This window comes from Lepidothrix coronata, unplaced genomic scaffold (genome assembly GCF_001604755.1).
Source record: "Lepidothrix coronata isolate B3197 unplaced genomic scaffold, Lepidothrix_coronata-1.0 Scaffold59, whole genome shotgun sequence".
Classification (NCBI taxonomy): Eukaryota; Metazoa; Chordata; class Aves; order Passeriformes; family Pipridae; genus Lepidothrix; species Lepidothrix coronata.
In genome coordinates this window covers 4763935-4790583 of record NW_016690239.1, presented here as the reverse complement: position 1 = coordinate 4790583, position 26649 = coordinate 4763935, and the positions used below count along the sequence as shown (strand labels likewise).

The window sequence follows — 26649 nt, the reverse complement described above, 5'->3', positions numbered from 1 at the left end:
TTTGATGTGTGTTGGTTGTTTTGACATTGTCACTAAATCCTCTTCAAGGTGTGCTCAGTCTTTTGTTAACAGAGATAACAAGTCCACAAGTCAATATGCAGGGACCGGGATTAGCACTATGAATTGCTTAGTTGGTGCTTTTTTTTTTAATGTGGGAGCAGAGAATTTTGATAGCAGCAAAACCATATGCTAGAGACATAAGCAACTCAGTACCTTATAACAATGACAGACTCAAATAGCATTTTCTATTGAAAAGACTCTTAGGAGAATCAATAAGGATTGTTCCATTAATTTTTGTCTCATAGAAAGTTTTTTCCTTAAAACTGAAAATCATCATCAGAAGATGTTGATTTTGTAAAGTGGGTTTTCATAGAGAATTGAAACATTTTATTTGGGTGTGTTAAGAAAGAAGTTATCTATCCCCGTTTTTTGGGAGCCTATGAGACACCTGTAGGTTAGTTTCCTGCTGTGCTACTCCTTTCCAGGGTCCATCATCCTCCTTGGCTTATGCTGCCCACAATGCTGCCAAGATCCTTCTTGTCACATCTCATTGCAAGAGTGTCCCCATCAAGGGCACTGAAGGAAATGCAGTCCAGCTATGAAAAATGGTGGGGGTATGAAGCAATAGAAATGAAGCATTGGCAAATCCTCCTAAATAATATACTCATAAAAAAGGCCCACTTCTCCTCATGTCTCTACATGCCCTGTTTTGACCAAAACAAGCTTCCTCCTGGTATCTTAGCACAACATGTAAAGAAGGATGTTAGCTTGATATTGTTTCACTTCAGGATGAAATAAAAAGGAGTATCAGAAAGCCCTGAGGAAGGGCACTTGTAACATTTTTGATGAACTCCAAAAACAGATTCATGAAGAAGTTACTGACAGAGCCAGTTCCTCCAGCGGGAGAAATTAGTGTGAGGCTGCTGAAGATGACAGAGTTATAAAAAATTATACCAACTGCTGAGCACATCCTACATGCTCTCTCTGAGCTGAGCACCTGACGATCTTCTTCTATGTACTGACAAGAAGAGCTGTATTTGACATCTTCACTTACCTTTCATCACATCTAATCAAAATCACACTATCTGTACCAATACCCAAGGCTGCAGCTCCTTTCTTCACAGAAAAGTGGCTCTGAAAAATACATTTATTATTTATTAATTTGATTATTATTTATCTAATTTAATATAAACCATGACCCTCTTGCAAGCCCTTCAGCAAGAAGTCCCACACAGGCAATAATTCCATTTATAGCCTTTTTGGAAACTGATCACTTTAATCTGAGGCTTTGTATCAGCTCACTACTGTCAACTGAGAAACAGCAATCACTCTAATCTGAATTTACTCCTGGAACATTAAATACACAGTTGTGGCTGACGATGGACTCAAATTCTGTCCTCGATGCATAACTGCAGCTTCTACTGCTTGTACGGATTCAGCTGTGAGCTTGATTTACTGATACACAATATTCTTCCCCAGGGAACTCAGTTTGTGATGTCCAGAGTGATGTGTTATTATGTAACTTTATGCCAAACAATATACTGAGAGAAATTAAGATAGTAAGCCTAATTGTGATCTCATGCCAGCGAAAGTTAGTAATAACTCCTACTAATAAACAGAGCTACTTCAGTTTAAAATCAGAACAGTCTATTAGTAAGACTATTAGTTAATCTGTATGTACAGAATATGATGTGGAAGTTACATACCAGAGTGCAAGTTTACCTAATTTTCTCTCACTCACAAGACTTAACTCCTGAGCCAATGTTGGTTTATAATTCTAATTTAAATGATAATGAAATAGTTTTACATCAAATTATACTCCCAAGAATCTGATTTTGTATTAACTCCAACCCAGCTGTTAACGATACTGTCCAAAGTAATTTTAACTACAGATTATTAAACTTTAAAAAATGGAAATTCTTCATGTATACTACAGTACCATTAGCTTAGGACGTAACACTATAAAAAAGATCAAGAACATAAAAATGTAACAAGGCTTTTTAAGTGTCCACAATGTTAAAGAAGAAAGGAAGACCTAGTTTGCAGAAGACTACAAAGCAGAGAAGTAATCACTAATGCTTTGTCAACGGAGTATTTGGCTTCAACAGTAATGCAAGTGGCAGAGCTGAAGGGAAAGAGATTAATACTATGGTTACACATGCGTGCTCCGCTTAAAGGTCTTGAAGTCAGAGGGATTTCACTGCATACTAAAGGGCTCCATACATAATGAACACTTTGAGAATGAAAATAAATTCTAAGCCAACTTAATGAAAGAAGAAGAAGAGTAGAACCGCAACATGCACATTCAACTTAATAAGGAAAAACCTCTATGTTTAAAAATTGCTCAAGGAGCAATTTTGATTGAGTCTTGACTGCTATGGTTAAGGTTGCATAAGAGTGTCCACTCCAAATTCCTTTTTTTCAATTTTCTCTTGAGCCAAGATTCACTGATGATGCATGGACAATTTGAAAATACTTTCTCAGGTAAATATTTTTCATACTACATTCATTTTTTAAATGCAGTGGGTTGGTACATGGGACATGGCTGCAGTTTAACCAACAATGTGTATTGAGCAGCCATTGAACGTGTTGTGTTGACTAGATGTAAAATTAGCTTTAAGGCCCTACTACAGCAAACCACCCCAGTCCCTGAACTAAGCACATTCTGAAATGTAACATCCACAGTTTGGACTGACTTCTGCCTAAACTGATGACTGAGTGAAATGCATACTCATCACTTAGATGAGCTACAGGGGATTTAGGCTTGTGCTTAAGTGTTTTGCTGTATTAGACTGGGTTCATTGCAGCTATCCTAACCAAGTTTACGTCATCAAGTAGGCTTCCTCTGCATTCTGGGGGAAACAGGCACCTCCAGGTGAGGATTTATCCAGCATAAGGGTGGTTGGTTTGGAGTGGGTGCTGAATGACAACAGGTGAAGAGGTTTCTACCCTTTCCCTATGGACCAAGTCCTTTGCTATCTGCTGTCTGTGAGAGTAAGAAGTGTACAGCATCTGCAGCCACCAGCACTCTCGACACTACACATGTTTGATTTTAACACTATGGCATTGTCCAGCCTATTAAAACCACTGGTCAGTGATATGTTGACATTAGAGAAGGAGTTTGCCCTGCTGTTTTTCTAGTTGTGAGTCACAAGATGCTAGGAAGTGTTTATGCATTGAATATCACAGCTCAGCCATCACACTGGTATTTTTCATGGGACATTATTTATTTCATAAAATTGAATTTCTGAACAAACCTATTTCTATGAGCTTCATCACCTTCACTAAATGCAGTGGACTTTTTCCCAGTACAAATGCACTGTAGATGAAGGCTTGGATTGTGATCAATTCACAAACCTCTAAATGTTGAAGGCTCTTCCCAGCCTTGGGGCCACCCTGAGCCCTATGGGGCAGCAGTGCAACTTTGTGAGAGCAGGGAGGAGGATAGGCCATGAGAAGGCTACTGGCAGGAGAAGGCTCATGAAAAATTCCCAATTTTAGGAAGGTATCTTTGAACTTTGCAGAAATAGAAACAGAGCTAGAATATTGCCAGTATAATGACAGTTCATAGATGTGCTATATGAAGTGAGAATTGAATTAATACACTTTAAAAAATTTTATCTGTTTTTAATTTATGTATTACACAAACTGATGTGCACATACTGGTTAATGTAATACAAAAATGCAGGCACAGATTTAGGAGTGAAGAGTCACAGATATATTTCACTGGGTTTTGAGTCAAAGACATTACATTATTTAATTTTGCTCCTTATTACACACTAGTTAAAAAAGATTTACTATTGCAATTTTTTTTCTATTAGAAAACAGAACTATTCAAAGTGCCTTAAAAAGAAAATACAGATTTGAATGGTTTACTATGAGGAAGAAAATTAAGCCCATGCGCTCAAAGGCATCCACTGGAATATGGCCAAGCTCAGCTGCCTCTCTGAGAAGTCTCATGGCACTGCTAAAACAGCACGAGGGACAAAAAAAAGAATGTAGTGTTGATAGCTCAGTTGCCTGAAGGGTTTTTACAGACTAAAGGGAATTCAGTGGTCAGGAACCAAATTGGTTTAGGGATAAATTGGGAAGAAATACAGAAGTCTGTGCACAGAAGGGCAAATGCAATTACAATTTCTAAACAAACTCTGAATACGAAATTACTTTATCTGTGTATACAGTCAAAGATATATGACTGCTGTTATGTTTTCATGTCTTAGAATAACACCAGAGGAATTACTCCAATTGCTTTAAATGCTCTGAAAGAGCCAGGATGAAGGTAAAATAGAAAAAAATATACTTGTAAGAGCAAAGAAAACTTTCCTAACCATAAACATTAAACTTTGGTTTAATATTCCTATGATGATGCTGAAAATTTCGTTGCCTGTGTGGTAAACACAGAAAAAGATAAAAGGCAAAGAGAAGAAAAGGTTTGCCAAAATAAACCTGATTAGGCAGAACTACTGAGAGATGATTCAACTGGGCTAACAAGGAAGGACATTAAATGTGACCCCTGTGAGGATACAGGGACTACAGACTTTTCATCCGTGCAAGGAAGCGAGCTTGAACACCATCTTTCACAACAGAGCTGTGTGAGAGTTACACAGGTCTGAAGTCTTACAGCGGGAGAACCAGGGTAACAAAGGGCAGACAGGGGCATATGGCCTGACACCAGTCTTGAAGGAAAAACCAGGCTTGGAGAAGCTGGCAGGTCCAGAGTTTCAGCACTGTCCTGTGCCTGCCAGAGAGAGAAGGACACGCAGGTGGAAACACGCTGTCACTTTGGTTTCCTGGCTTCCTCCCTCCCTCCCCTCATGCACTGCAAAAGGGTGCATGGAAGACTACAAATATGTCTCCAATAGAGAGGAGCCTAACTTCTTTCTGAAAAGAAATGTGGCTGAAATTCAGTGGTGAAGGAGAAGATATAGAATATTAGCCAATATTAGTGACAAAAGCATATTATTAAACAGAAAAAAAACCCCTGGTGATTCTCAGCCAGGGTAATTTTCCCTTTGTCTAAAATTTCAAATACTCTTAGGTATAGGCTTGTTTGCCTGATAGCCGTCTTTTCGTAGTTAGCTGTGTAGGGTAAAAATAGAGTGTAAATGTATTACAGGTGCAAGAATGAATAGGCCTTTTGGAAAAAGGAGGAATCAGAATAATTAAAAATATTACGATGCTAAAAAGTATGGCACTGTTATCTTAAGTGAACAGTGCTTCAATATACAGATGCTTCTGGTTTTATACCTTGCAAAATTACCTTCTCATCATCTGGCATGGCTGAAGCTGTCAAGAAGAACCATCCTAATGCCATAAGCCCCAAAGGGCAGAGCTGGTTTTTCAGATTGGTCTTACTCCTTGTTTACATAAATCCTGAGTGGTATGAGCTTTGTGGAGGTAGTTTATCAGTAACGAGTTCCCAAATGCTGAGTAAGATGAGCCATTCCGCAGCTGAATCCCCTCCAAAGTCTGCAGGCTTGTCTGCTGACAGGCTGATGCCCAGAAGACCTGGACCCTCAGCCTGATCCCATCATCTATTCACCAGCAAAGGAGGTGAATACACTTTCCTCTTCACCTCTCCTGGGCTTTCAACAACGTGGAATTCCTGGATGTGTAGGCTGGGATACTTCTCTCTTAACTTTAATAATCAAAAAATGTGTGGCTGGTCCAAGCTCCCTCAAGAGTGGGGAAGAAAATGTCCCTCCAGAAGGCACTGCACTTTGGAGGCTTTAGCATCCATTTTAGACTTAGATGAGTTGTCTTCTGCAGATCTTGCTCTTTTTTTATTGGCTATAAAAAGTGTATAGACTAACTCAGATTAAATGTTTACACTTTGGGTGATTAACATTAAGTGACATGAATTCTATCTTTATTATCTAATTTTAAGCTACAGCTTCTCCTTCCATTACCTACAAAAAGAGTATACTGTGTCTTATTCCAATTGTAAACACACTGTAGTGAGATATATATTTGCTATTGTTTCCTTTAGCTACTGCTATTCAGTTTTTAAAGTTATTTGTTAATATCAGGAGAGAAATGAGGATAATAATGCTTTTGAACATACTAGTATTTACATCTCTGGCATTTTTGAAATATATAACTTCAAACTGCTTTTCTAATCCAGCAAGACTCACTTGTTTTTTTTCCAGTGTGGATAGTTTTGCAGCATTATGTGTGGTAAGAAATGTTGCACTGAGTTCAAGATGATCCTGTGGCAGTGTAAAAGCCATGAGATATTGACCAGAAGAAGGATTAGACCCAAATGACGAATTTCCCCTTTGGGATAGACTGCCCTAGAGCACTACTTTTCTGGAAAATGGTTTTACTTTTATTTGAATGGTGCTACTTGAATTAAGCTGTTTCTCAAATAAGAACAAATTTTCACTGTTTACCCTTGGCTTCAAATACCATCAAAAATACTTTTCTAGTTATTATGCAATATGTAATGCAAAGAAAAAACATGTGGATCTTTCAGTTTGATTTTTAGTTTCCTTGGGTGGAAACAAAACTAATTCCTATTTACTCTGTATACTCATAAGTATAACTTACAGCTTCGTAATCCATCTGCCAAATAGAAAACACGATCTCCAGGCTCCTCAGATCTTTCTCTGGAAGCCACACCACGCACAACACCCCTTGGACTGCTTCTGGCAGGTGGCAGTTCTGCAAACTGTCTCCTAAGTTGTCTGGCCAGAGGGTAAAACTATGTACCATGGAAGTGGTAGGATTAGAGATCAGATTTTTGTTCCTTCTACAGAGAAACCAAACCAAAATCTTCCATAGCCTGTGTAAAATGGAGGTCTATTAAGCTGTATCTTTAGGGACAGAAGTCACTTTTTAATTTCCTTCTGCATCAGCACAAAGAAGCTCCGTAATAGCTTTCATAAAACTGTTAAGGTAAAGCCTTTGCCAAAGCCACTCTTCTCCCACAGACGGTGGTGTAGTTTGATGCATTCCCTGCAACTAACAGGGCTTATCCACAAGGGGAAATCAGCATGCAAGAAGCTGAAGAGGTTATTTATTACGAACTGCCTCCTGCGATCTAGCTGCTGTGCGGATACTCCGTGCACTACTCCCAGAAGGGTGCTCCCCTACCTCCACAGACAAGTCACCTCTCCCAGAGGATGAGGTCCCTCCGAGTGTGTCCAGCTCTCTATGACACTGATACCTGAACAGCCAACAGACCCTCCCTTCAGTTGGTCGATGCCAGAGCTGCACTCCTAGTGAAGCCTCCAGCAGTTGCTAGATGACAAGAGCAGTGCAGACAGGGAAATGCCAGAGGCAAGGAGAGCCTCTTCTGTATCCTCTTGGGTCTCTAACTCGGTGAAGAGACTCCTTATTGTCAGATGAGACTCAATTACCTGCCAGTTCTTACTCTGCATTTTCTTTTCCAAACCTATGATAGGAATTATGTTACTATTTCCCGAGCACCTGATAAGATGTTCCTACTTAGGGGATTCCTAGAGGAGTGGGAAAGGAAGAAAGCTGATGTGAACTACATAGGCACAGTCTTGCTAGGTTGGAGAACAGAGGAGACAAAAAAATTTCCATATCTTTCCAATTATGCCCAGCCTTTTTTTCATTCTCTGAACTGTGGATTGAGCCCATAGAGCCCCTAATTAATCATCAAGTTCACAGAAATGCTACAAGTCTCTTTAAGCTATTTTCCTCCTATCAATTAAAAAGGCCAAAGGCTGTTTTGTAACCTGAACCCACTTAGTTCTCTACAGCTAAACTTTCCCCCTCTGTACCCTTTTCCTCCTCAGGGTAGGGTGATTCTGTCCTTTCGCCTATTAGGTGTAATCCCTGCTCCATATTGTTCCCAGCTACTGTTGGATACTGTGTAAGACAGTGCTGGTTGGACAGATCAAAATCACAACAGGTAATGGGTTAAAATTCAACAGGCCTTGCCTTTTAGACAAATGAACAACTAAAATATTCCGAGAAGGCAGCTCTCCCTTTCAGCCCCTTTTCCATGCTGAAAAAGGCGTCTGCTCCTCTGAACAATTAGAGTAGCCTAGAGTTGATATGCTGGGACATAGGAGGACACTTTCATTTTAGATTTTTCATTGTGTTTGAAACGATGGACTGAAATAGGTTTTTACAACTGGCATCCATCACTTTTTCCCCTCTGAGTCAAGGTCTCTTGCGTCATGTGCAGTCCAGAGCAGCTGCCCTGAAGGACATCACTGCTCCTGCCCCAGTGCAGATGAAGGAAGACTGTTGATGCCCTAATGAATGTAGAGGACTGAATTAAATCCTGAGCGCAAGTGCATCGCAGTGAAATTAAACTTGTGCAAGACCGACCCAAGTAGTTGCAGTGTACTTCACCATCACTGGTGAAACAGAAACAAACAGAATTGGAGTGAAAGGCAAGTCACAGCTTGGGGAAGATCTGCTTACTGGGAACAAGCACAGTTGGAATAGTCACGTAACCTATTCTAGGCCTTGAATGTAGGCTGTGTATGTCAGGAGGCTCTTTATGGTCGGTGCACAGAAGTAGGTGAATCCCTCCCAAACGTAATTTAGAACATCTAAATTAAGGAATATTTAGGTTCCTAATTTGGATGCTCTGAGTTTCTCTCCAGAGGTGCTTCTCTTCACTGGTTGTGCAGAGAGTGAGGCTCCTAATTTAGGAACATGATGCACTCTTAAATTAGCAAGGCAATTACTTAAGAACTGCAAATTACTCCTCCCTTCCCTTTTCCCCCACTGGCAGCTGAACATATCATGGCATCAGATTGAGGCCAGATTCTGATTACAGTAGTATTGGTGGCAAATGTGACATGGCTTCATTCATTTATAGTAATGGAAGCTCTAGACTGGTAGTAATGAAAATAGAGTCTTGTCTGGGATGCTGGAATTCCTGGCTGAAAAATTCTGATATTGAAACCTTTGGCCCTGACTGAAGAATTCAAGATGAAAATTCCCAAGTTTCTAAACATATACAGCACCTTTAAGCCGTGTTTACTATCGTGTCACAGTTGCAGAGCATGGGGAAACTATGGATCAGTATGGATCTGCTGCTCCAGCTGGATCCCTACAAATCTGTGGGCCTTGATGGGATTCATCTGAAAATCCTCAAAGAGCTAGCTGATATCATTGCAAAGCCTCCCTTGATGATTTTTGAGTGGTCTTGGGAATCCAGAGAGGTCCCAGCTGACTTGAAGCTGTCAAATGTCCCAATTTTCAAGAAGGGCAAGAAGGAGGACACTGGAAACTACAGGCCTGTCAGTCTCACTTCAGTGTCCATTAAAATCATGGAAAAGATTATTCTGGGAAGTATAGAAAAACGCTTGGAGGAGAACACAGTCATTGGTCACAGCCAACACAGCTTCATGAGGGGAAAGTCATGCTTATCAAACCCACTCAGCTGATCAAGGGGAGCCAGAAGATACAACATTTTTGGACTGCAGCAAAGCTTATGATACTGTCTCTCACAGGATTCTTCTGGACAAAATGTCCAGCACACAGCTGGATAACCGTGTTCTGTGATGGGTGATCAACTGGCTCACAGGTTGGACACAAAGAGTTATAGTGAATGGGGTAACATCAGGATGGTGTCCAGTCTCTAGTGGGGTTCTGCAGGGCTCCACCCTCAGCCTAGTTCTCTTCAATGTCTTCATTAATGGCTTGGATACAGAACTCGAAGGAATCTTAAGTAAGTTTGTTGATGACACTAAATTGGGAGGAGCTGTTGACTTCTTTGAGGGCAGCGAGGCCCTTCAGAGAGACCTCGACAAATGAGAGAGGTGGACAAACACCAACCATATGAATTTTAACAAGGACAAGTATTGGATTCTACATGTGAGACAGGGCAATCCTGGTTATGTAAACAGACTGGGGAAAGAGAGGCTGGAAAGCAGTGCCACAGAAAGGGACCTGGGGGTCCTGGTTGATGGCAAGCTGAACATGAGTCAGCAGTGCCCTGGCAGCCAGAAGGGCCAACCATTTCCTGGGGGGCATCAGGCAAAGCATCGCCAGCTGGGCGAGGGAGGGGATTGTCCCACTCTGCTCTGCACTGGGGCAGCCTCACCTTGAATATTGTGTGCAGTTTTGGGCACAACAATATAAAAAAGACATTAGGCTACCAGAGACTATCCAAAGGAAGGTAACAAAGATGGTAAAGGGCCTTGACAGGAAGCCGTACAAGGAGAGGCTGAGGCCACTCAGTCTGTTCAGCCCGGAGAAGAGGAGACTGAGGGGAGACCTTGTTGCAGTCTACATGAGGGACAGAAGTCCTCTACATGACCTTGTACCCTCATGAGGGGAAGAGGAGAGGCAGGCACTGATCTCTGTGGTGACCAGTGACAGGACTCGAGGAAATGGCCTGAAGCTGAGTCAGGAGAGGTTTAGGTTGGATATCAGGAAAAGGTTTTTCACCTGGAGGATGGTTGGGCACTGGAACAAGCTCCCCAGGGAAGTGGTCACAGCACCAGGCCTGTCTTGAGTTCAAGAAGGGTTTGGACAATGCTCTCAAGCATCTGATGTGATTCTTGGGGTGTCCTGTGCAGGGCCATCAGTCGGACTTGATGATCGTGATGGGTCCCTTCTAACTCAGCATATGCCATGATTCTTTAATTCTATAGTCTGCTTGTTCCATGGCCATTTTCTTACAAGAGCACCCAACTGTGGCAGAGAGAAACCACAAATAGGCCGAGGAGTCTAAAAGTGAGTAGAAAGTCAACATGATGTGATAAATGAGACAGATGACATCTGCATATCTTAGTATCTGCTCAGGTCCTTCCTATCTTAAAAAGGATTGTACTTCCAGGCCTCTGGAATTCCTGTAACAGCTTTGGCTGTTGTGAGGGTTAAACCATGATCCCATATCCTCTGGGAAATTAAGTGTTAAAGGCTCCTGTGTTCACACAGTATGGTTTCTTCACTTCTCTAGAAGATGTGCCATTATATACTTCATAAAAAACTTGACAAAACCTGAAATTTCAAGATACTTCTAAAATGTAATGGATTTCAGATGCTGTCCTATGGATCCTCTAGTATATTTGATTTTTAAATGTTTAATTTGCTAAGGGAACTGCTTCTTCCCTGGCATGAAAACACAATTATTAAAATGCACTTCATTATTTTGAGACTGATATCACAATTTGGGTCCTTGTTTAACATTCCATCGCTATGAATACAATGAAATTCTCTAATGATTAATAGGATTTGTTACTTTAAATAATCATGCTGAACCTTATTTGCAAGACTTATTAGGCTTGTAACTTCCACATGAATAATGTATCTCTAGCGGGACAGCCAGCTTTGGAAAGTTGCTACTCATTTGTTGACTACCCTTCTCTTTATCTGCTATGGGGACAATTATTCCGCAATGTGGAGCCCACAGTTGTGTATCACATTTCATCCCATCCTATTGCTGAACTTTTCTGATCAATTTTTCGGATATCTTGCTCTTCACACTTGCATAGAATGAAACACGTTGTATGGTAAGTCAAAAAACCTGCTGAGCCTCAGCCACGAATGAGTTCTGGATGAGCCCACACAGCTGGAGAGAAATTTAGAAGGGGACCACAAAGTTTGAAAACAGCTTATAGTCCCTCTTGGGGATAACCTTTCCTCTTCCCCTTCCTCCCGCACCTGCGTTCTCCACTTTAAGCTGCAAGGAGTTTTACATGGTCACAGAGCCAAAATATTCACCCCCACTCCAAAAGAGTCTTTTGTGTGGTTGTTCAAAAGAGCTCTGTGTTTCTCCCACTAGGACCACTCTGGTTTCTCGTGTGCCCACCTCCCCTCACCTCTGGCACTGCCACATTGTGGTGATGCCTGTGAATGAATTCACGTGTGCTGAAGTGTTTGCCCACAGGCAGAAACCTGCAGCAAAGCCCAACTGCCCACCAAATACCGCAGCTGCTCTGCTGCACACACACAGCATTACCATAGTAATGTCTTCATGTACGTTATCACCCTCCCATTAAATACCAGCAGGAGTGGTTTCAGCTGGAAACATTTTGACTCAAAGAGACTTTCTGTTGCCCCAGAGTGACCTAATAATATGTATTCATGGCAGAAAGTGCTGAAGCCCGATAATGAGTTCTCATCATTTGATGCGGTTCTTGCCACTCTCATCAACATTTACATGGACACAAGTGAGAGCAAAAAAATGGCAGTGGCTTGTAGAGCCTGCTCTCCCTGGATTTCAGCCACAGATAAGTGCACAGATCATCCCTTGATATATCAAAAAGCTGTCCCCTTCCCACTGTTTTAATCCCAGTGAAAGAATAACAGAAATGAAGACAGTTGGCTACAAATTCCTGTTCATCTATTTTCTTCATCATAAATTCATACAAGCAGATGTAACAGACAGGAAAAAACAGAAACACATACATGTTCTGATGTGAAGGCAACCAGTCTGGGAATAGCTGCCATTCCTTTTTCTTTAACTTCTGGGAACATCTTGAAACGTGCAATCAACATAGCATACATGTTAGATATGGCACCACCTGGAGTCCACAGTAATATACTGTTACTTTTTCTATGCATTGTAATATCATTTCAGAAAAAATGACAAGTCTTGCTACAGTTTATCTAACTCTAATGCTAATGTTTCTGCCTCATGGCAGAACCATGGATTCTCATTCCTGATGCTCCTCATAGCTGGGCTGTGTAATAATAGGATCTACTACACCCAAATAACAAATTATACAAAAAGTACTATGGCAAAAAATGACTGGGGCTTCCATTCGTCCTCATTCTTGCTACCATCTCTCCTTTAGTTCCCAGTCTTAGCTTTCCATACCCCATCAACACATAACCCCACTCTATTCCACCTCCCAGGCAGATGCCCCACAAGGCAACTTGCCCCAACAAGTGCAACCTGATCTGTGCTCTCCCCTCCCAAATCAGGGTGGTGTTTAATGCCCCAGCTTTGAACAAACCCACCCAGTGAGTCCCAACAGACACCATCTTCTGGATAACAGGAGTTAGGGGAAGGAAGAGAAAGGAAAAAGGGTCATTCTAACACTTATTTTCCATTTTATATGTCCTCAGATGGGAGCGAGGGGAAAAGGTCAAATGTCCCTAACACTTGCCTTAAAATCACTGGCATACACTGACTTAAAAATACCCATTTCAAGATGGATATTTTACCCACTTCAAAACGGCATTCTGCAGTGGTCTGTTCCCATATTTCAATTGTCAATGCATAAATTAAAAACAAGCACTTAATTTTTCCTTTTTTGAGATTTTTACTAACTGACTTTCTGTGTCTACAGTGGAACAATGTTTGGTTTTACATTAGTGCTGCATGAGCACTATGGGAATATAATGCAGTACCTGAGGCAGAGGCTGAGTAGTTTTACGTATGTATGCACACAAGCACACACACACAGAGACATGTATACATGAAATCCATCAGGTTTATCCTGTATATATATGTATATACAGAGATTGATTACATATTGATGTTTATGCATATATATTTATATAAAGCAAAGATTTGAAATGAACGGGTCGAAATGCTGCTAAGATAGAGTTCAATTAATGCAACATTAACCCATCTAAAAGTGGAGTAAAGAGCATAAGATGTATACCTCCAGAGGATGGTTCAGCTCATCCTCTGGTAGCTGTATTGCAGTAGGTGGGATGACTTGCTCTGCAGACACATCCACCCCTCTCCCTTGAATATGTGGGAGCTGCTATAACTAGCCCATGGTAGACACCCAATGCTTGGACAGCCAAAGCGAGAAAAGCTAAAATCCACTCTTTAAGCAGATGAAGGAAGCACTGCCGAGTATCTGTGCTGGCAAATTTAACATTGTTTTGACTTTTGTAAGATTTGTTTTTATCTTACTGGAGATACATACACTGTTCCACAGCCCACAGAAACTGTGCCCTTCATTTCTAATCAGTATCCTAGCTCTGCTCTTGCAGTGAGGCTGCCTCTGCTCTGGGCTTTCCCTGACCTCACTGGCCCTCCTGTGAATCCAAGGGAAAATGCCACCAAAAGACGGCATCGGTGGCAGAGGGGTCAGTATAAATCGGGGGTTTTCCTCCCTTTTCAACTATCTTGAGAGATATGAACGTATTTCTACCCTTCTTTTCAGAAATGACAAAACGAGAAATGGAGAGATTAGGAGGAACTGCTCAGGTATCTGTCTCTAAAAAATGCAGATGTCATGTTGATGACTTACGTGACTGAACTAATGTGTCCAAGTCGAAGTAATTTGGCCTATCTTGTCAAAAGTCATTGGCTCGGTGTCAAAAGAATCAAGACTGAAATATTAAATTTCTTCACTACCAGGCTTTCCTATTATTATTACTTTGTTGTTTAATCTTAAGCTTATTAATAAGCCTGCATTCTGCCTTTAATTTTGGAGCTGTGTTTACATTGAGTTAAGTGCAGGCAACAAAACACACCTATGGAATTTGAAGAAAATAATCAGGCCTTTATGCTTTGCATGTATTGATACTGTTTATTTCATTCCAGAGAATGCAGAGAGCAAGAACCTTTTCTTTGTAACAGTAAGGTCTTCAGCTGAAGCCATGACAGCTTGAAGTGAGAAGACAGCATGCAGATGATTTCTATTATTGCCTGAAAAAGCAGAACCTGCACACTGAGTATTGCTGCCTTAAGAGAGTGAATTAGAAAGATGCACTTTGCACAAAACAGAAATTGAAGAGGAAGAAAGGATGAGAGGGGGCAGCCCTGCAAACGGCCAGTGCAGGTACACGCCTGCAGAGAGCTCGTCCCCATGCTGGTGTCAGCACAAGGAAGCGAGCTCTGGCACCTGACACACCAGCAACATCCTGGCCCCAGGTCAGGCAGGGATCTGTCGCAGTCCCAGCAGGGCCAGCAGTTCCTCCTGAGGCCCTGGACACCTTTCCTGACTCACACTATCTCTAGCTGAGTTTGCCAGACACAGGCAGATCTGGGATGTGCACTGAGCCTTTCACCTCTGCTGCCATGCCCAGCCTGTGCCCATAAGGTCTGGCTGGGCAGCGTTGCTGTTGCTCTTCTCTCCTCTCTCAGGTCCCTGACCACCCCTGTGGGGTTACTGCGTCTCAAGCCTGCGAGGTAAAGAACTAAAACCAGCTGTACCAAGTCAGGTTAGGGACTGTTCAGTAACCAACCACTGCTCAGTTTCCAAAAGCTTTGACTTAGGTCCTGGGCTCGTGACACAAGTTTAGATGCCTGATGTGATGGGGGCCAAGGTTTTCAGGGGGACCTCTAAGCACTACAGTAAAAGCTGCTAGAGCTTTTGCTCTCAGCACTCTTTAAATAAGAACTCATCAAAAAGCAATGTCAATTCTTCTCATCTGTGGAAACAGCAAGAACAAAAATCCCACACCACTTCCCACAGGTGCACTCAGATGTGAGAAGCTGAAGATGAGCCTTGCCTGACCTTGATGGCCTCGGAGAGCTGAATGTCCTACGCTGTTATCAGTGAGGCTTTTTCTTTGCTCAGTAGTGTGCTCTTTCCCTCTTCATTAGGTCAATGGACTTTCTTTTCAGAAAGGCTCCTTCCACAACAGCTATCAGTCTGTTCTCTTTTGACAAGCCAAGACATTATACCCAACGTAAATTCTTTCAATATTTTGCAATTTTGTGAGGCAGACAGGCCAAAGTTTTTTGCCGTGATATTCCAGAGTAAGAGAGGAGGTGATGAAGAGTATAAATCAAAAGATTAAATGGAATGATTAAAAAATAAAAAAGTCTTAACAATGTAGTGTTTGTCTGAGTCAATGATTACTCGACACTAATTTTTTTGCCTTATTGACTTGCCCTGAAAGAACCAGGTTTCTAAGCCTTTAAGCACTCAGATTAACAAGCCACCCAAATACCCCAGTGAGCAAAACAGGCTTTACATGGAAAGCTAACAGCATACTCTACTGTTGGCAGGGTCCTACTGACTCCACTAAAATTACTGGAAGGGATGCTACGTCTTTCCCTGTTTCCTCCAATTTCCCCTGTGATGATGGAGAGCTTTGTTGTGTTTCTTCCCTCCATTATTAATACAATAGTCTTTCTATTTCATGTAATCCATAAGAAGTGGGGGCAAAGCGAAACTGCAAGGCAAATGTCTCTTCTGATTATGTTTCCCATGTGCCATTACAGCTGCTCATCATGCAGTGCAATTTGCTCAAACAGACCCTCATAATCACATCCCTGAAATTCATAAACATGCAATACTTTATCATCTCAAAGAGGCCACTGGTGGTTACTAGCAAGTGTCCTCTCAAACATGCATATTTAATTATATTTACTCTTTAGCTATAGGGGATGTCATATACCGTAGTCTGAAAAATAAAGAAAGCTTGAAATGTTATGTACCAGGTGAAAATATCCCATCGCCACAGCCCCCTGGCCAGCCAACCATCTCTCTCATTTTCCTTAGTGTGACATATTCCAAAAGTACAAACACTGGAGCAATTTCATAGGTGAACCTGAAATGTAGTAATGTCCATATTTAATGCTTTCATCTACAACACTAGTACATCTTTTTGCAATATTACATTACACTGTAGCCACAATATACTCTATTTGGCACTGGGTAGAGTTCTGTTTGACAATACTTTCCACAATCTTCCTTCGGATTGGACATCAAATGTCTAGAAGGAGAAATGCAGAGAGTGCTTGAGAATCCATTTCCACCCGCTTCAGTGAAAAAAATCTTGCCCACCTCTTCCAGGCTCAAGGCTTTGCCCTAAATTCAAGAGATGCTGGGCAGAGCCAGCCCTTCGCCTTGCATAAACCTGTGTGCACATCTAAAGCACACATGTCCTCAGTCCTATTCATAATGACAAGACAGTGCATGAAGCTAACCAAGTACACAAAAAAGCTTCCTAGTCCCAAAGTGAAAACTCCACACTTTAAATTCTGCATCTCTTTCTTACAGAAAGCTCTACATGCCCCAAGTATGCATTGTACACAACCCCTCTACATGAATGCAACTGTTCACTTAGCACACCTTTCATTTTACATATTCATGCATGCAAAATGCTAATCTATATGTATCTTTTGCGTATTTTGGGGGTAGCAAAACCACCATCGTATTAGTATGATGAAATTTTATAGAAGACAGCCTACAAGACAAAGTTGAAAGTCTTTGTGTAAATAACTGTAGCAACCATTTAAAAAGCAGATTAAGTTTTTCCCAGCAGTCTTAACATAAAATTATTCTTTCATTCAGATACAGCAATTAATATTTTAGAGTTTAACTGTAAAATTATATTAAATATTATGGAAAAAAAATCTGCTACTTACATATTAGTATTTGCTGCTGATGTCAGCCAGTCTGCTGCCAATCCAACCATGTCCAATCCAGTTGAAAGTTGATTAAAATATCTAGGGTGCCCTGCACAAGATGGAAAATGTTATCAAAAGGCTGATGACTCTGAATGAAACTATTCAGTGCTGAACATTGTATTTACCTCTGGATTTCTATAGAGAAGGAAGCACTTTCAAGGTATGAAACAAAGCAAACAGCAGTAAATACATTTCTTGGAAAAGGCAGGATGATTTCTCTTCTTTCTCATTCCAAACTCAGTAAAATCAGAGTAATTACACTGAACACAGAATAATGAATTCCAACATTCCCTATTATCCTTTCAATATGCCTTGAAAATTAGCACATTGCTGCCTCACAAAAATAGCTGTTTGCTCCCGTTAGTGTGTCACATGTTGTCACTGGATATGGTTTTGCCTGACTAGGTTTGAAAGGCACGCACGAGACACCATCTGAAGAGCTTGCCAGTACATATAACATCAGTGATGAATGGCTAATGATTGTAATAGACAGGGCGAAATGAGAAAATGGAGTATTTTGGTGACTGCTTTGCACATGACTCAATGGCTGATGATTGTACGAAGATGGCAGGGAAGGCGGTGGTCCTTGTCAGTTTTTCCCTCTCAGAGTGCAATTACAAATAGCCTGGCTACCTGCTATTGTGATTTTAAATAAACCCCATGAAAACCAGCACTGCTGCCCCAGCAGACTGATGCACAAGAATATATTCAAGGAGCTGATAGTCCACATACCTAGTTAATCTAATTGGCTCCTGATTTTTTTTCTAAAATCCTGCTAGAGATTTTTCTTAAAAATGTGCCCAGAGCCATTAAACCCAGAAAGCATTAATACTCCATTTTTACTGGTCACTTCCCACAAGCCCCTGATAAGTGGCATAATTACCGGTACAAATTATAGATGGTTCACAATTACTTAAATGCCATCTGACTCAAAGGAAGGCAGCCTCTGCTTGGAAAACACCTGTCCTGACCCTTAGATGACGAACTGTTATTGCCATCAGAGAAAACAAAAGATAGAGCAAGATGATTGAGGAAATGCAGACCCAGCACTGAGAGAAAACTTATCTTCAGTCTCCTGTGGCCCCTTATCAGGCACGGACACATGGCTGGCAGAACAGCACAGGGGATTGCTCCCCAGCTCCCACCCTGCAGCACACAAAGGCAGAGTAATCAGGCTGAGCTGAGTGGGTAGACCAGAGCTGAGGATACGGGGCAGGGGACACACACACATGCAAATTCCACTGTGCCCTTAACCTGAGACCAGCCCTTTGCCACAGCCATTTAAGCCTGATCATGTTTTGCACTGAGCTCTCCCCACCAGAGACAGGAACTACCACCTTCCCCTGGTCTGTGCTGCCAACAACAGGCAGCCAAAGTCCCTGAGGCACTGAGGAATGATGCTGAGATCCAGCAGAATGCACAGGATCTGGCCCTTGCTCTTAAGTGGGGTTGACGGACCTAAGGCACCCATGCACCCCACCAATGCCACCACAGCCTCGGTGATCCCGTGACGGGCTTGGCCTGCAGAGAACCATATCTCCCCTGATGATGGGATTTTTGGAGATTTCTGTATTTATAACTCAAGTTCAGTGTCACAGCTGGCTCCAAGCTGGTTCCCAAATTTCACCAGAAAGTAACAAAAAATTAGGAGTAAAAGCCTTTACCGGATCCGGGCTACAGGAAGGCTCAAAAAGGCTACAAAAACTCCTGCTTTGGAAATAAATCCACACTGAAAAGCTGGGGAATAGCAGAATTCGTATCTGCATCTGCAGTGTCTCAGCGGCTCTCTGTCAGCCCCATACCCACCCCCAGGCGACAGCCCTGTTGTCACTGCCTGTTTCTTCAAGCGAACCTCACAGCAACCCACCTGCTTTGGGAACCGCCGTAGGGACAGGGCCGGCTGCACGCGGAGCCCGGGCAGCGATGCCCTGGAGCGAGCGAGGTGGGGGGAGCAGCGCTGTGTTGAGACGTCAGTACAGAGAGCAGGAGCTGCTGCTGCTGGGCAAGCCCCCAGCACCCACACTTGTGACACAGCTCCCTCCGCTCGACGATGCCCTTCCCTTCTGCAGCACGACTGTAATACATAAGGGCACAGAATGTACTGCCCCAGCTGCCCCCAGCCCCAGCTGCAATGGTTTGTCCATGTGACACCCACATATGTGAGTGAGCTCTCTTCCCTTGGCTAGATGGGCATGGAAAATTGTGGCTTTGCTTAAAATACAGGCTCCACTGGCAAGGTAAGAAGACTCTGTGAGAGATGCTCAAAAATCACTACCCGGGTGCTGTCTGCCTGAAATGCACATCTTTTGTTGCAGTTGTCACTGAACAAAGAGGTGACTGGGAAAGAGACTGACAGGGTGCGAGGGAGAGAGGTGAAAGTAGGAGATTACTGCTTGCTGCTTGGTTTAGCAGTATACAGTGAGTTCACAGATATCCCTGAGTAAATCGGGACATGATTGCCAAGAACCAGGGCCAAGACACAGGGACACCCCAGGGCCAGTCTTTCCCTACTGAGGGCGTGCCTTTGCCCTGTGCACCCTCTCAAACATACACCTGCCTGCACTTTGTCTGAGGCATGGGCATGCCCAGCATGAACACAGAGCCTCCACAAGGAAGGACGAGAAGGGCCAGGCATGGCTAGACAGCACAGATAAAGGCACGGCCGGCAGCACTGAGCCTGGCCTTGCTCACAGCCTCACTGCACGCATGGCCAGCATCAGGGCCTGCCAGGGAGCAAAGCTGGGCCAGCACCAGCTTCTTGCACCCTTCCTGGGGTTTCCAAGCCATTTTTAAATGCTTGTATTTCAATTACTCCGTTCAATTTCAATTGCACTGCACAGTAACTGAATTCTGCATCCATCTTTCCTTGCTTTCGCAGTCACTTTCGTATTCTCTCAGCAAGAATTCTGTCTCTGCTAGTAAAGGGGCAGAAAGTGTGGTTCCCCTGAGCACCCCAGCAAACAGTGGCATGCAGACAACACCTGGAGCAACCGACACCTGCCCCTTAGATGAAAAATCAGCCATCTGGCTCCTCGAATCCCTGGACCTGGGGATCCAGCTGTGAGGCTAATCTAAGCAATACAATTTATTTTACAATCAGCACCCTGGGCCCCTGAAGCCAAACACAGCCCAGGAGGGGCCATGTCCAAAGGGCTCCTGTGACAGGAGTGGAGACAGACCCCACTGCCAAAAACCTCACCACACTATCCTTCCTCTGAGGGTAATTCCAGTGTTTTACTCTGAAGCACATGCCGAAGGGCTCCAGATGTAAATCCCATGCATTTCATGAGGCCCCCCCGGTTGGGGCTAACACCCTAGGATGCTGATGAGCAGCAGCAGCCAAATGAGGTGGCTCTGCACCCCTTGGTTGAACCCCGTTACGCCGCTGCATTTCACACAACCCCCCCAGCACTCATTCTCAGACCTCAAAAGCATTATCTTCGTTAAAAAAAAAATTAAAATGCCAAGTAGGGAAAGCCTCAGCTATTTAGGGTGAGGAAGAGAAATGGTAACATTGTTTTAAAGGGTATTTTTTGGATGCACAAAATTAAATAGGTCTATTACGTGAAAATAGGCTATAACAAAAAACAATTAACAAAAATCATCTAAGAAACCCTATATTTTATTTCCCAGAATCACAGATCCCACGTTTTACACCATTCTGTGCAAACATGTTTCCTATGACCTACCCAGACACATAACATGGATCACTGGACTGATCGACTTTGTTCCTGTGGACATCATCTATCTGTTTATTCCAACATTTTACAGGCGTTTTGACAGCACCCCACCCATGCATCAAAACATGCAGCTGGTCATTTCCACCTCTAAACGAGGATTACAGAGATCCCTCATAATCTTTACCTGGGTCGGTCTGTTCTGTTCTCAAAAGGGGACAAAACCCGTTTTTTGTCTTCCCCTCAACCTCTAGTCTCAAATCAGCCTTTTGTCTCTTTCAGTAACTGCTACAAATTTATTTTTAAGCAATTTCTCAGTAATTCAAATTCCCACTAAGAGCTCCCCGGACTCCACATTATTTCCCAATGACAGCCGTAATTGCGGCTCCGCTTTCTGCCCTCTCCGCCGCCGTTTATTTAAGGTGGCCCCTAAGCAGAGCCGGGCGCTTGCCCATGCCTGGGGTCGCCCCACGCCGCCTCCCCGCCACGAAGCCCGCAGGGGGGGCACGACTAACCACTAACGTGGAGTCCCAGGCAGGCAGAAGTCAACCTATCCCTGCTCTCCCCAGTGGAAAACAACAACAAATGGCTATTAAAACAATTCCGGCCTCGGTTTTATTGCTTGAGCCTAAAGTTGGGACAAACCCCTCAATATTCCTGTGCATGGTTCTGTTAAATTCTCCTATTTTTATGTCCTGCAGGTAAAGGGAGACACAGCAAATGGCTGCTCAGAGCTCCCATTTACAGCATATTTATTGCGATTTTGGCTGTTAAATGGGCTGGTCCCTGTTGCCCCCCATGCAGGGACAACCCCTCCTCGCCCTACTCCCGGCTGCGCCGAGCTCTGCGGCCGCCGCACCCCGGGTCTGCAGGGAACGAGAGGCGACTCCCGGGGCATCACACGTGAAATGGATGAGAAGGAACAGCGGAAAGTGGCGAGGGTGGTGCAAAGGCCGCTCAGCGGCACACTCGGCAACTCCGACGCACAGACACATTAATCTTAAATCGGAAAGGGTGTGCGAGGCTGCACTGACAGCTACAGAGATGGGGCTGCTGGAGTGTTTTATCATTTTGGAAAACGATTTCTGTCGCCGCCAGAAATTGCCTGGAACTGACAAAATACAGTTGCTGCTTCAATCTTTAACATTTCAAGCTAAAATAAAATGGCGCCTTTAATCTATGGATGAGACCATACAGGGTAGAAAATGAGCATGGCTATTACCTGTTTTAATTGCATATTTCAGTGTTGTTCTGCAGTTCAATAAAATTTCTTCCAAGGTCTGTGGCTGGTCTGCCAGTTCCCAGTTATATTCCTGGAGCAGCTCATTTGGGTAATGAAAATCAATAACTTTTGTCGATCTATCAAAACTTTTCACCACATACTGAAGTAAAATGTCCACAACGTCTTGGAGGAAAGACATAGTTGTTATTTCTCCGTTGCATGTCGGCAGAAGATCTGGGAATGGAGAAATTTAAAAGTTAACTTCGTTTTACAACCACATACACAGATTTTGGACAAAGGCTTCTCCCATTTATGTTTAGAAAATCTTTTCACTGTGTTGAATACAAATAGGTTTTGTTTTCATTTAATAAATAAATTGCTAAGGCTGTATTTTAAGGAATGTTCTGAAAGATAACACTTAGGATTTAATATTTTATTTAAAATAACAAATTTTGGCCACAGCGTATTTCGGACCAATTTTTAAGACAATGAGAGAGAGCAGATAAACAAGAAAAAACGGAAAACGAACCTCAGGAAAAATAAAGATTGAGCAACAAACGCTACAAGCAGCACCCTAAAAACTGCCGTTTGCCTTGCAATAAAATACCTTCGTGGCGACTGTGCTATGTAAGTAACTTGTTGATAATTTAATGCCTTTTTCTGAGGCAATGCCGCACAGTCTCTCGGTGTACACAAAGCTTTTGTTTAAGAGCGATGGCTCACTCAGAGCCAGACTGTAGTGGAAGCCCCTAATTTGGGGTGCTCGGGGGCGGTCAGGCAAACAGCAGCACCAGCAGCTCTCCCCGGCGGGGCCAGGCGAGCAGAGCGTGTCCCGGGCTGCCGAGCAAACGAAAGAGTTCCTGGCTAGCGCACGTCTGCGGGGAGCTGGAATCTACTCAGTAGCGGAGACGCTACCTCCAAGGTCAGAAAAGATGAAGTACAAAAATACCTCGAACTGAAACAAATGAGAGAGCGCTCTTTCTCCCTCCTCTCGTCAAATCTTAATTACATCGCAAGATCTTCAAAGGGAAGGTCGCTACTGTCAGTTCTCCTTAGAGAAAGTTGCAGGTTCCAGCACGCGGGATTATACTGCTTTGGGGTTTTTTTTCGGGATTTTTTGTTATTTGGCTGTTTTTTGGCAGATCTGCGAATCGCCCGGCGCCGGAGGGGGCCGAGGCAGAGGGCGCGGAGCTCCGCCGCGCACCGCCGGGCTCCCCCGCCTCCGCGGAACGCGTGCGGAGACGATTTCCTGACCGAATCCCCGGGTTTTTTCGTTAGTTTTAGAGAAGCAGCGTGGCCCGGGACCGCCGTTACCTGTTGAGTGCAGAAAGGCGTAATTCACCTCCGCTTTTTGGCAGGCGCAGGGTTTTTTGTCGCAGGTACAGGCCAGCCGCGGCTCCGCTACCCCGGGGGATGCTGCCCTGGCGCCGGTTTCCACGGGCTTCTCGGCATCTCCGTAGAGCAGGGCTTGACAGCGACACGGACACACGGCCTCAGCACCGCGGCATCAACCCCGTCCCCTCGCCCCCCGCCCCGGGGCAGGTCCCGCGGCGCTCCCCGGGAGCTGCCGTCGCCTCCCTGCCCTTACCGCAGAGTTTGTTTCCGATCCCTCCTGTGAACTTCTGGGCAACCTGACACCAGGCTCTGGCTGCAAGAGAAAATGGAGCGGAGGATCCTTGGGGGCGGGCGCGGACCGGGGGCATCTGGTCCGACACCGGGCACCGCTCCCCAGAAACCCCCTGCCCCGCCGAGCTCAGCAGCGCTGGCCCGGGCTGGCGCCGCCGTCGGTCCCCGCCGCCCGCACCGCTTCGTCCCGCCGCTCGAGCTGCCACAAAGGGGGCTTCGCCGACCGGGCAGTGCTGTCACGGCGGAACCGCCGGGCCGGTCACGCCCGGCCGCCCGACGTCCCCCTACCTGTGCCGGGGCTCTCGGCGGCCGCAGAGCCCTCCTCGGTCCCGAAGGGCCAGAAGCCGGAGCCAGGGCTTGCCATGGCGGAGGCGAACCGGCGGGACGGGCGAGTTGCGGCGAGACCTGCAGCCCAGGCGGCCTGAGCGAGTGTGCGTGAGTGTGAGTGTGCGGGTGTGTAAGTGCGCGCGGCTGCGCCAGGCGGCGGCAGCGAAGGGGCGGGAGCGCCCCGGGCACGCGTGGGTGGGAGCGTCTCCCGTGGGCACCCTCGGGGCGCGCTCCGCCGAGATGCCGCGGCCGCGCCTCGCAGGCACCGCTGCTCGGGACGGGGCGGGCGGCGCCGCGGGGGCCGGGGGAGGTGCCCGCCCAGGCGGGCGGCGGCGGAGGCGGCTGCTGTCAGGGGAGTCCGCGCCCCGCACCGGAGGATCGAGGGGCGGCAGTGGGGGCGTGATAGCGCTGGGGACAGACCCGAACTGCAGGGTCACCCTACGCTGGCGCTGCAGCTGCCTCGGGGGGATAAGGCGAGCGAGGTGGCCTGTGTTGTCTTCACCCCACCGACGCCCCCACGACCTCTGCGGCGGTAGCCCGACGGGGTGGGAGCAGGGGACCCACCGGCGCCGCCGAGCGCTGAGCGGGACGGAAGGATAGTTTTACACGTCCTGGCGCGGGAGGCCGCGATGGGCCAGCCTTGTGCCCCGAAGGGGCGGGCTGGGTCTACGGTGAAGCGTCCTCAGTCCTGTGAGGTGCAAAGTGATGGGAAATACACACCCACCCACCCCCGCCCCTCACCCTATACCGGGGCACCCCCGCACGTCCAGCAGGGCACTCCCGGGCAGGGGCGAGGCCGGGACAGCCCCTGCCGCCGGCGCCGAGCAGCGGGGCAGTCTCGGGGCGGGGAAAGGACAACCCTCCGGAGCCCACGCCGCCCCATCGGGCCGCCGTGGAGAAGGCGCTGGTGGAAGGGCCCGTGCGGGGATGGGCAGCTCCCGAGCTGGCAGAAGGGTCCTGGCTCCTACGGAGGTGCAGGAGGATTCTTCCCCGACGCCGCGGCTGCCTGGGGGCGGCCTTTGGCTCCCCCATCTGCTGCCGCGTCCCCGGGCCACTCCCGGGGTATCCTCGCAACCTCCCGGGATGGAGACCCTGGTGGAGCCGCTCTTCTCGCTCCACTCCCGTGGAGGCTGCAGGTCTCGGAGGCCAGACTGGAAGAGCAGGAAAACAGCCTTAGCCTTTCCTTCCACGACGTCGTTTCTGAAGCCAAGCAGACCTCTCTCTCCACTCAGCCGGGTCTCCGCGGGAGCCCTTCCCTACCGCTGCTGCCTCTTCTCCGACACAGGACGGATTTCAAGCCCTAACCTTGGAGGGAGGCAGGCGGGAACACGCCAGGCCAGGATCTGGCTCTGCCGGAGAGCCCTGGTCACGCAGGGACCCCACGCTCCTCGCAGCCAGGCCCTGGGGCTCCCACGCTGTGTTCTGGGAGGGAATCTCTCCACTTTCTGCAGGCACCCACATGATTACAAGGACTGTCCCCCCGTGAGACCTCACAGAAATGTCTTGGTTTTTCAAAACACTGCCATGGTGGGAAACTAAACGAGAACCAGTCTAGGCACCTCTTCGTGTGAAATTACAGGTCTGTTTCAGTTGCCGCATCACATTGCCTTTTACATAGACAATAACTCAGCTTTCCACGGCCAGAGGCTGCTGTGAGCCCTTCCCTGCCTTGCTCGTGCCCCACTCCACAGTATTTCATCAGTTCTGGGTGTAATTCAGACACAGCCAACTGTATCACTGCTTTGTGTATTTTTATTTACTTTACTGTTTTAATAATACATGAGAAAGCAACTTTAAACAGATTTCAAAATTTAACAATTTATAGCAAAATTTTACATTGCAGTAAATTTTAATCTGGTGCACAGCCTTATAACTATTTGTAGATCAGGAAGCAATAGGTACCTGTCTCTGGGAAAAGAGCCAAATGTGTGTGTCCATTCAGACAAAACCCAGCCCCTCCCTGTGGCTGGCTGCTGCCAATTGTCATGTTTAGGAGAGCTAAGGAAGGGAGCAGGATCAAGCCTTTATGCTGGCATCATGAAATTTGCCTTCTCTTGCTTTGCAGCTGGGAACATGCAATTACGAATCCTGAAAGGAAGTGCTGCAATTATCTGTGTGGTTTCTGTGAAAGAAGGTCTTCTGAATAGAGAATCAGGGGGAATTTGAACACGGTGGCTATTGCTTTTATTTCCACTAAACTTCTAGTGGAACTGATTAAGAATGATCATTACATTTCGGCAGCAATCAACCAGAGAGTGTAATTCTATTCCTTTCTTGGCACCCCAGAGATTAAGATTCCTAAAAATCTAATGCAAATGAGAACAAAGCAAACACAATTTAAAAGTTCATCACTTAGTCACAAAGCTGAGGCAGAGGAGAGGGCTGAATATACTTCCCATAAATGGACATCTCCAACATAAAGATTATACACACTATATTGACCTTTAAAACTGGCTACTAGTTTTACAGCAAAGTCAATAATGAAATAAACTGTCATAGCATCCTATCCAATTAATCATTTGTGTTCA

At 45.2% G+C, this 26649-nt stretch overlaps 1 protein-coding gene across 1 annotated transcript in view; it reads right to left on the bottom strand.

Moving 5' to 3' along the window:
* The window catches only part of GAD2 (glutamate decarboxylase 2), a 41732-nt gene extending 17461 nt beyond the window's left edge, over positions 1 to 24271 (bottom strand). Inside the window, exons 1-8 of the mRNA XM_017817258.1 lie at positions 24083 to 24271; positions 23757 to 23816; positions 23483 to 23635; positions 22169 to 22402; positions 17228 to 17318; positions 16295 to 16407; positions 12349 to 12464; positions 1055 to 1134 (exon numbers count right to left, since the gene is read on the bottom strand). Of these exons, the coding sequence (XP_017672747.1) occupies positions 1055 to 1134; positions 12349 to 12464; positions 16295 to 16407; positions 17228 to 17318; positions 22169 to 22402; positions 23483 to 23635; positions 23757 to 23816; positions 24083 to 24158 (923 nt within the window). The 5' untranslated portion in view covers positions 24159 to 24271. The remainder of the gene's footprint in view (positions 1 to 1054; positions 1135 to 12348; positions 12465 to 16294; positions 16408 to 17227; positions 17319 to 22168; positions 22403 to 23482; positions 23636 to 23756; positions 23817 to 24082) is intronic.
* Positions 24272 to 26649: the final 2378 nt, after the last annotated feature.